At 30.3% G+C, this 11,664-nt stretch overlaps 1 protein-coding gene across 5 annotated transcripts in view; it reads left to right on the top strand.

Annotated features, from left to right (window-relative positions):
* LOC117177322 (protein yellow-like) overlaps positions 1-11,664 on the top strand; it is a 46,855-nt gene that overhangs the window by 9,222 nt on the left and 25,969 nt on the right. For 4 of the 5 annotated variants that reach the window (XM_033367938.1, XM_033367937.1, XM_033367939.1 and 1 more), the window contains exon 3: positions 10,989-11,128. In XM_033367938.1, coding sequence (XP_033223829.1) covers positions 10,989-11,128 — 140 coding nt within the window. Of the gene's footprint in view, positions 1-8,714; positions 8,960-10,988; positions 11,129-11,664 lie in introns of those variants that run through there. The other variant, XM_033367940.1, reaches the window with a different exon arrangement.

The raw sequence follows: 11,664 nt of genomic DNA, 5'->3' as shown, positions 1-11,664 counted from the left end.
TTTCTTTATTTGCAAGCAGGATCAAGTTTTTAATCATTTTTGCTTTTTCTTAATACAATTCAATGAAAAAGACAGACCTACTTTTGTAGCGACATCTGTTGGATTAGTTTGACCGACATTTACCCTCCGGATCGTAAGAAAACTACTAGTGCTTACACATACACGGTCGAGGCAGGAGGCTGGTTTTGATCATCCATTCACCGAGGACAACGAAATATTAACACAGTCGAGAAACGGAGATAAAAATACCGTATCGTTATAGGGCCATCTGTCGGAAAATTCAATAACTTCGTTTAAATTTCTCATCGGGGAACGTGCTAATAAAACGCTATCGTGGCTTAAAACGTCAAGATAATGTTTGGTAACGTTACATCCACACTGCCCCCCCCCCCCTGTTACTAACCGTAGGTTTCGGCGTGACGCCCCCCTCCCTAAAGTGGAAAAGTAGTTTATGAATGGTCCCTAACATTTCCCGCTCTTTCGATTACCAATCTAAAAAATAAGGGCTCTCATTCAAAAACACAAAATTGACCTTGAAATGCCCTTGAAGGTAAAATTCAAGCTCAAATTGAAGGTCATCATTCAATCTCTCGTTGAAAATTACTCCAATAATAATGATATAAATAATAACAACATTATCAACATTATCAACATTAACATAACATTAACATAATAATGAGTAAACAGTAAATAATTTAATTAAATAATTTAATAAAAAAAGGATCGATAGGCCGTGATTTCGCAGTCGCTATGCATACTGAACATCCAGATCAAGCCAGCTTTTGTCCTTTTGCTCTACACGAAGTTTAAATTGGCGTTGATGTCGCGGTAGGGCTTGTGCTTTCCTCGCATGACTTTGACGGCTATCTTGGCGGTAGCATTACTACTAACAGAGTTTGCCATGCCAAATAGGATGATAATGATGAGGAAGGGGACTAAGAAGAACACCAAAACCCAAATAATAATGGAAATTATATTAAAGATATTGAAACGCTTTTTGCTTCCCGAGGGTCGTCGGGGCACCCCTGAAGCCACAGCTGGGGGCCACAGCATGCGGGACGGTGGCGATGCTGAGTTGCGAGATGGTCAGGCAGATCTCACTAATCAAACAGCTGGCTAGAAAGAACATCTGCGTCAAACGGAAAGCAGTGGAACATCAACTGTGCCTGATGAGGATGCTTTGGTTAGCGTGACCCACCTTCGTCACATGGATGACGTGAATCTGTACTCTAGTTCAGCACAGAAACTGTAGCAAGTGATCGATGTCACAAAGCAATTTACCAATTATATCCACATGGAATTCGGACTAGACAAATGCAGAACAGTACATTTAATCAGAGGAGAACTAGGGACCGCAGAGTTAGAGAACGAGTTCGAAAATGACATCGAGGCAATAGCTGCAGGCGAATGATATAAATATCTGGGTATTCTTGAATTTAAGGGTATTCAGCATACAATAGTTATAACAAGCCTAACGACTGCCTTCACTACGAGACTCAGATGTATTATGAAGAGTTTTCTCAACTCGGCAAAAAAATCAGGGCAAACAACACATATGCGATCCCTGTCCTGACATACTCCTTCGGGCTCATCAAGTGGTCTAACACCGACCTTTAAAAGTTAAAAAGAATCGTCCGCGTAGAAATTACGAAGCATCGAATGCACCACACAAATTCAGCGATTGAAAGGGTAGTTCTACCACGACATATAGGGGGTAGGGGCGTTGTAGATGTGAAAAAAACGGTGTAAGCCACAAGTTACACAGTTGAAGAACTATTCTAACAGCAAAAGAAATATTGCGCTTTACAGCACCATCTGTAAATCGGGTCTTGACTACACGCCCTTAAATTTGTCCTAAGATGGGGCCTTGAATGTTATGGCAGAAACCATAGAGGAATTAGAAATACAATGGAGGCAGAAAGCTATCCACGGCGAGCACCCCAAAACGTTAGATCAACATGAAATAGATAGTGAGGCATCCAATATTTGGCTAAGAAAGGGTGTTCTGTATCCAGAGACGGAAGGATACGTCATTGCGATACAGGATAAAGTTGTCTGCACCAGAAATGATCGCAAACACGTGTTCATCAGGACGTGGTTGACCGGTGCCGATTACATAGAGATACCAACGAATGCATCGAGCACATTATTGGTGGATGTCGCGTAATTGCTCAGAGAGAATAAACGCACAGAAATAATGATGTAGCGGGAATTATAGATCAACAACTTGCCCTAAACATAGGACTCTTAAAAGAATGGATGCCTTTCTATAGATACATTCTAGTGCCCGTTTAGAATGCGAAGATTACATCTTATATTGGAATGTTACTATCCAAACGGATCATTCAATCCCGGCCAATCGACCTGACATAGTGATGCGAGAAAAAAAGGTGGAAGAGTCTACATCATCGACATTGCTTATTCACTTAACCGAAATTTGCAGTCAACTTATACCTATCCCTATTGTGATTTCGGCTACAGGCAATGTGCACGCAAGATGCACTGAAAATCTTGAACATTTAGGAGTCAGTAGTGTATTGGCAACAGCTCAGAAGGCGGTTTTATTAAACATCTGTCGCATTGTAAGAAACTTTCCTGACCATCAGCAATCAAGTGACCAAAAACCTGTAGAGTGGCAAATGGTAGCTCTAAGAAAGCACCCAGAGGTAACAATTTGTCACCTCCAACGCTAGCGGCCGTTCGTAATTGTATAACTACAGCATCATCGCAGGAGGTTTCACACATCGTCTTGGATTAACTTATAACATCCTAATCTCATCAGTTACTTGACTTAGTCCGCGAAGGTAGACAGTATTTTGTTAAACTTAGTGATTTTTCACTGAAAATCCAAAAAATGGGGTTTTTTCTATGTATCATTAATCGAAACCTATGGAAGATAACGAATTTTTTTTTTAATTTTCTCATAATTGTATCCTCTTTCTTTTTTCTGTTGGACATTTTGCTTTCAATTTCAATGGGAATTATCCGTCCACGCAAATGTAACTTTTGGAACTGTTTTCAAAGAAGAAACCGCTTTGGCAATTGATCTGTTCTAGCATTTTTAGTATGTCGAAAGAAACACCTTAACGGAACTTTCTCAATAAAAACATTCGAAGCAAGATTTTTTTGAGAATTTCACTTATTATTTCAATATAATGCCTGGACTAATAGGCATAAAATGATCCACATATACCCAATGGTGAGACGGAAATTTTTTTTTTAGAATTCGAACTTGTAACTATGTGGAAAAGTAGTGTATTGGAACCCTACCAAATTATAAATTATTTAGTATCGATTGATTAAGGCTTTCTGAGCGCGCGTTATGAAAATGTGTTTGAGATCATTATCATTTTCATATATTCGATTTTATTGTTTGTTCCTATTTTTAGTTCTTCGGCTTCTTCCTCGTCTCCCAAAAACGCTAACAGTTCTTTAATGAAGGTTCTCGAGGAAATAATTTAAACTATTGGTTCTCGCGACTGTTGGTTCTCGCGCTTCGCGCTCGATCTTCGTGCACAGACTTTTTAAAACTAAAGGTAAATGTATCGACAACAGTAACTTGGTGATTGTGAATTCTCTTTTGTTAAAGCACCTTCGGCTTTAAAGAACACATTCTCATCACGTATCTCATGCTTTGCACTCGAGTTTAACCCTGAAATTTTATATCATCCCCATAAATGTATATTATTATAATACATAACTTGCATTGGTATTAAAACAGACGTAGTTTCATTGCTCCGTTTAAAAAATGCGCATTCTAGAAAAAAAATTGGTTATTAAACATTTTATTGTAAATTTTGAGAATCTCTGAAATACTGTGAAATGGATGAATGAAAAAATGTCATTTTGGATTATCCATTATTTTGTATGCTGTCAAAATTTGAATTTTCGATTTAATAGCAAATTCAAAAAGTTATTGTGATAATCTTGTATGGCATTTAAAAATCAAACTTTTTCTTTTCTTGTCTGTTTTTCATATCGTCCGTTATTTGGCTTAAAAGTTTCATTTTCGTGTGGATTAATGTTTTCGACAGTTATTGTGGAAACAGACAGACATACATACATACATACAGACAGACAAACATACAGGCATACAGACAGATATACGGGCCGGCAAACACATTAGTAAAAACCTGTTTTTCAGATTCAGAGGGTCTGAAAACGAGGAATTTGAAAAAAACTGGGGGGGGGGGTCAAATTTTACACAAATCTAATACCGTCTCTGATGAGAATGTAAAAATCTGCGCGCGCAGCTCGCAAATTTGGGCACCCACCTATTGGATCTCACGCTTGGCACTCAATAATATATTTATCTCGCGCTACACGCTCGGCTTTAATGCTAAAGAAAGGTTAAAAGCATATTTTCAGATCTAATTAACAGACAATTTTGTTATTAAACATTTTATTGTGCCTTGTTTCTTTTTGTCAAAATTTAATTTGCTGATTTTTAATGTAATTTTCACGGCTAAAACAAAAAACTACGCGTCTTATCAAAAAGTGATTAATACAGAATTTTTAGATATTTTTTGTTACATAATTTTGGTCTATTCATATTTTTTCGTATCTTGCATTGTTTAACCGCAAAAAAATTATTTAGATTTCCAAGCACTACGCATGGCCGAACATAGAATTTTGAAATCTTAAAAAATATGGTCACAACAATTCTTTAAATGCTCTAACATTTTGCATTTTTCTCCGAAATAGCTGGTTAACAAACACAATCTTTCTTTTTAACTTAATTTCTTTTAGACGATGATTTTAGATGTTGACCAGGTAATTGAATTAAATAAGGTGTTAAATTTCTTTTAAACAGACTCGAATTTCCTCTAATATTTTCCAAAATCGTGTAAAATAAAAAATCGCAGATTGTCATTTTTGTTTGGATGTAGGTGTTTAAAAACTTGAAACAAATAAACAGTAATTCTAAAATACACAAGCGCGCTTAGCGTGTGGTTAATGATTCTATTTTTAGTTAAATCAACCAAATACTCCATTTACAAACAGCTTTGGCTAAGCCAACCAAAAACTTTGGTTGTATCAACCAAATATTTTGTTTTTATATAATAGCAATATTCTATCGATCAAACAGAAAAAAAGTTGTTGAATCAACCACATTCTTCTTCTGTGTGCAATTAAAACTTTTTCACAGAAATTATTTATTTGTCCAGGAGAGCTATTTTTTACTCCTAAATATTCTCTGGTTTCGTTAAACGGAAAATTACTTCAAACCGTTTTATCACGAAAATTATCAGATTCCTGTAGCCAATCGTATCTCTTTACTGAAACTGAATAAATATTTTAGAAAAATTTAATTAAAAATCACTTTCTTATTGCAACAATGCATGAAATTATTATTTATTATTGCTTCCTGCACTCGATATCTTTTAATTCTATTTTTAATAATATAAACTTTCACATAAAATAGTATAGTTTCATGAAAGTGAATTCATATTAACAATAATCAATTCAATACATTTATTCATTTTATATTTTTTCATTATGTAATAAATATTAGTTAGATAATAAAATGTATGCAAGTCCTATGTTTGAGAATCTTTTAAATTTGAAAGGAACGGGATTTTATAAAAACCTTACATTGAGCAACATTTAATTAAACTATCCCACTTTAGGTGAATTCATTTATGGAAATCTGACCAGTTTCACTAAATTATATTAAAGCCATATTTATCCAAGACTTTGTAAGTTTCTAGTTTCAAAAGGATTTAAAATGAAATAGGGAATCTAAAGCTGAAAATTTCAACATATAGAAATTCTTTCCCTTTACTCGCTTTTCAACAAAAATTATATTTGATTTTTTAAATGATTTGAATTAGCTTGTAGGTACATTCGAGGGTAAATTAAATAAAAATAATTATTTGACTGAACATTTTTTTTAAGTATTTGATTTTCAGAGCATCATAAATTAATACAAAAACTTAAAAATTCTAATAATGTAGAAATTTTGAAATTTGACTTCTTTAAGGATGTACACCAAAAATTCGAGGGAAATATTTCCCTTGTAAACTGTAACTAATTTTGAAATAGAACTGAAGGTGAGCTTTAGAAAAAATATTTTAGGTCATAATTGTTTATTTAATAAGAGTTATTTAGAGTTTTATGTTATTGATTTCTCTTTAAGTAAAAGTTGCAATTCTTATTTAATCCTAATGTTGTAGGACTTATTTTATTTCTTGAAGTTTTCTCTACGAATCTCTCTAGTACGTTTTTATTTTGAAAATTTTATTTAGAAATTATAAACGTCTGAAGTTTATAAACAATATTTCTCTTAAATAAATTTGAGAAAAAAAATTACTAATGTTACATAAAAAATTTAAACCTGAAATATTTGTCCATAAAGCTAGTCTTCTTCTAAAATTAGTTACAATTAATAATAGAAATAGTTTCCTTGATTTTATAAATCATTTTAACAATGGTCATTTTTGAACTTGAGATAACTCGTAATGTATATCCTTAAATTGATATCAGTTCCGAAATTTGAATATATCTTTCTATGGTAAAAATAATCGAACATGTATTTCACTGATTCAGAAAAAAAAAACATGATTTGGATTTGTTACAGTTATTCGAAGATTATCTGCGAATTCTCAAAAAATGACACAAAGTTTTTTCATAATACAGGTTTTCTCGAACTAGTATAGGTAATTAGAAATTTCTTTTTTTAGTCAAAAGTGGATTTTCTCAAAAACCCCACCTCATTTTTTTTTAATAATTGATAATACATCGTCGTCTTTTTGATAAAAATGCAACTATTTGGTTGAAAATTGATTTCCTTGCTTGAAAATTTAACAATTTATGTTGTTTAAAAATCGTGTTTTTTGTTAAGAATTAATTTTTCCAACTAAATATATAACTTATCCATTTGTGGTTAAAAATTGATGTTTTTAATTGAAAATTGGTATTTTTTGTTCCAAAAAAAACTATTCATATGGTTAATAATTCATATTTTTGATTATTAAAAATTCGTCTTTTTGGTAGGAAATTAGCCATCTCGGTTGCAACTTCTTTATCCTTTTAGTTAAAAGTGCATCTGTTTAGTTAAAAATGAATCTGATTCGGTTAAGGATTCAACTTTTGTGCTAAAAATTCGTCTTTCATAGTTGAAAATTCATGTATTTTGTTGAAGATTTATCTTTATTGGTAGAAAATTAAATTCTTGAGCATACAATTATATTTTTTAAACTGAGAAAGTAAATATGTATCTTGTTTAAAATTCTTATTTTTTGATAAAAATACAACTGTTTGATGAAAAAATTATTTATTGGTTAAAAATTTAACTTGTATTTTTTTGAAAATTCGTTTCTTGTGTGGAGAATAACTATCTAATTTTTAGTTGGAAATTGATATTTTCTTATTGAAAACTCAACTCTGTGGTTGAAAATTTATGAATTTTGTGAAAAATTCTTTTTTTTGTAGAAAATTAATCTTACTAGGTGAAACTTCATCGTTTTCTTTAAAAAGTTTTACTTCAAGATTCAGCTATTTTATTAAAAACTCATGTTTTTGGTTTAGGATTCAACTATTTTGTTAAAAATTCGTATTTTTTGGTTGAATTCAAATGGTTATAGTGTAGTTTTGTGTTATTATATTCGGGTTACAAATTTTATTGTCTTCTAAACAAATTCGCATTTTTAGATTAAAAATGTAATTATACGGATTAAATTCCAACTGTTTTTGGTTGAAATATAATCTTTTATTATTTGAAAATTCGACTAATTGATTGGAAATCCATGTTTTTAAATTGAAAATTCATTTATTTCATTAAACATAGCTTCCCCTATGAAAAAGTAAAATTGTAATTAGTTTGTTGAAAATGCTAGTAGTTTATTAAAGTCATATTTTTGGTCAGAGATTAAACTATTTTCTTAAAAATGTATCGTTTTTATACGAATTCATCTTTTATGGTACAAAAATCATCATTCTTAGTTGAAAATGTACTTTTTTGTTGGAAATTCGTTACCTTTGCTTAAAAGTTCAACTGTTTGGATGTTGATGCAACTTGTTAGATAAAAATTAACTTTTTCCGTTGATAATTCTTCTAATTGTTGTTGTTATATTTACCCTTGACCGGAAATATCTTTTATAGAAAATTCAATTAGTTTCTTGAAAATGCAATACATTTCGATTTCAAATTTTAGAAATTTAAAGCACTTTATAATGAGTTCACCATGGCATCAACACTAATTTGATTTTTAATAATTGATTCCCATGTTATTTCGGTGTTTTAAAAGCATTTTGGAGAGTTTGTCTGATATTTTAATGTTTTTAATTTTTCTTGATTCATCGCGGAAGCTTATTATAGTTTGTCATTCGGTCACATATATGCATATTGGTAACTAAACTCACTAAAAACGCGAAAAAAACGTAGTTTATGGACAACCCCTCATCGTTTGAGGGGTTTACATATTTGAATCTTCAAAGTAAACATTGACTTTGACTTAAGAAATGAATATAAAATTGAAAATGAAAGAGAAATCTAGAGAGTTTTGACTAACTTAGTACTCGATCTGCAAATGGAGTCTAAGATGAACTTCTCGCGAATGACCTATAAGTCCCATGTGTAATGTGAGGAGAGAGAATCTTCACTCAGATTGGTAGAAGGTACCGGACATTCTCTTTATTACTGCATTTACTTCTACAAATACATTCACGTTCACATTCACATTCACATTCACTGGAAAATCTTGATTGCAATAATATGGCGAACCATCTCACAGTCACATTTCGTGTGTTATCCATTTCATACGTGATCTAGCCGCACTCCCGTGCAGTACCTTTGAATACCCTAAAAGTAAAAAAAAAACTTAAAAAAATTGCTAGAAGAAAAGTTCAATGTTTCGTCGAAAAAATCTATATATTAATATTTTACACTCTCACTTTTTTAATGTTTCGGGAAGTGCCGCCAAAAGTGTCTGAGGATTATTGAATTTTAACATGGCAGGCAAGTTTCATTTTTATTAATTATTTTAATTAATAAACAACTTTTATTTTAAATTAAATTTCATCAAACGACTCTCTCTCTCTCTCTCTCTGAAGTCGAATTATTAGTGAAATTTAAATGAAACTTATAATTAGTGAACTCAACTGGTTGTTTGCTTTAAACATTAATGTAATTGACTCAAATCTTACAATTAGTCAATCTTGACTGAAAATTACTTAATTTTTACTGATATTTCAACCAAATAGTAAGCAACAATTAAAAGTTATTTTATAATTAAGTAAAAACGTTAAGACTGTGGAGTATAAATTCTTTCAAAATTAGTGTTCTCAATACTTTTTTCATTGTCGAAACTTTAGTCTTTTCAATTCTAAAAGAAAGAAATTTCGTTTTTTAACAGTGCCACAGTTTGAATCGTTCATAATAGTGTAAATGCCTTAATTTGTTTCTAAATTTATTAGTTTTCATAATTGAAAATTAAACATCTTATAGGATTCAAAAAGTGCAATAGTTGCTGAATTAATTATTAGTAAAATTGAAGTGAAAAAGAAGGTTAATCTCACTGATTTAACCCAGTTATATGATTCCATTTTCGTCATTTTTATTCATACACTTTAAGAAAAATATTTCAGTGAAGTGAATATGAAGTGAATGGTCAAGGGATAATTTATATCCTTAAATTTCAATATTAATACGCTTAATTACCTTGTATTGTGTCAGCAAAATGCCTCAAAAAATTCAAAATAGCAGTTTTATGTAAAATTCCTGCAAACCGCGGTATTTTTTGCATCCGTTTCAACATGAATAATTTTATTCCATTAGTGACAAGTTTTTAAGTATTTTTTAGTTATTTTTAGTTGTTCAAACAATTATTATTTGTTTAAACAATTTTTTCGCCTCATAATCGTGAAATGTTATTATTTTTCGGGAGGACTTATGCATATTTGGTAATTTTGCAAAGAATTTGCATTTGTTTAAAGAATTGTCCAGTTAAAAATCGTGAAAATTTATTGTTTTCTAGAGTTATTCAAACAATTAACGAATGTTGAGAGTAACATGTTTTTTAACGATATTGAACCATTATATACACAATTTTAATTTGTTCAAACAATGTTGTGCTCAGGAAATCTTGAACAGTTACTACTTTCTGGAATCGAGAACGCATTTAATCAATACTAAGGAAAATATTTTGTGTGAAAGACAGTTTGCAATTATTTAAGCAATTAATAATCATTCCCTTGCACCTTTTCTTGGGAAATGTGGAGAAAATCGAGGATAAAATTCTAGTTTCTTTGTATTTCACACATTATGTAGTTTTTATTATTCAGTATTTTCTCGTTTCAAAACTCATACCCTAATTTTTTAAACAATAATAATTTTCTTAAACATTTTTTTTAAGTTATGCTATTGATAGTTATTTTTTTAGATCGATTTAATTAATAAAAGAAAATACAGATTCATAAGCGACATAGTGCAAGAAATTCGAAAAAAAAATCCATAATTGTCTCCATTTTTCGTATGAAAAACAGAAAGTGGTATCAATTGTTTAAATAATTGCAAATTGTCTAACACAAAAAATATCACTCTTAATATTCTTAACTTTTGTGACATTAATTCAGAAAATAAGAACTTCTTACAATCTTTAAGGAAAAAAATGTTTAAACAAATTAAAATTATTTAAATAATTAAAAAATATGTCAAAAAATAATTATTATTCTTGAAACTCATCGGCTGTATTTTTCTCAATTATTGTAAGGATCTTTTTTTATTTGTTCCTAGATTCTGCTGTAGAGACACGTACCTTTAAAATGAGATAAAGAATTTCAAAAAGTGTTAATTATTTCTAAAGTTATTCCAATTTTTCTAAAACATCCAAATATTTAACAATATTTAACAAAATCTGTAATCTTTAACGCATAAGTATTTCAGTTGAAATTAATATTTAACTTTATTTAATTTTAATATAATAAGTAAAGTTTTTTTGTAATGTTATTCAAATGTATGATTTTAATATTTTGGAATATAATTATAGGTATAGCAAGTATCGTGCCATGGCTGCTAACAATGTCGCTGATTAATTTCAAAGACTTTGCAGAACCAGCAGCCCCAAATCAAATTTCACAAGAACTTCAAGCACCACCACAACAATACTCTTCGCCTGGATTTCCTCCGGTATTTATATAAACTTTTCATTTCATTTTTTATCTAAAAGAAATACACGTCATATTTGTAGAAAATGGTTAGAATTTTCAAAAAATAAATCAACGGTATTCTTTTTTCTGTTCATAATTGAAAAACTTTTCATTCGAAATCTATAAAATTGAAGAAATTTCAATGTTCAGTATTCAAAATTACAACAATTTTTCGCTTTAAAATATCGAAATTGAACTATTTTAAAAAAACCATTCAAAATTGCATAATTGTCTATCATACGTATCATATTTCTGAGGCTTCAGTTACAAATCTTAAAAATCAAACTATTTTTTTTAAGTTTAAAATTTATACCTTCAATATATAAATCTTAAAAATGTCACAATTTGCAATTCAACATTTTCAAAATTCAAGAATTTTGAATTGTAACTCCTTGAAATTATAGAATTTTAAACTAAAAAGTTTTTATTTTTAAATTTACATTTTAAAATGATGCAAGACAAATTAGCAGTAGACTTATCACTAATTCAGATTTAAAAAGTAGCTTCCCCCCCCCC

This window comes from Belonocnema kinseyi, chromosome 7 (assembly GCF_010883055.1).
Source record: "Belonocnema kinseyi isolate 2016_QV_RU_SX_M_011 chromosome 7, B_treatae_v1, whole genome shotgun sequence".
Taxonomy (NCBI): domain Eukaryota; kingdom Metazoa; phylum Arthropoda; class Insecta; order Hymenoptera; family Cynipidae; genus Belonocnema; species Belonocnema kinseyi.
The sequence above is the reverse complement of the archived record's forward strand: the minus strand, read 5'-3'. Positions and strand labels throughout refer to the sequence as shown.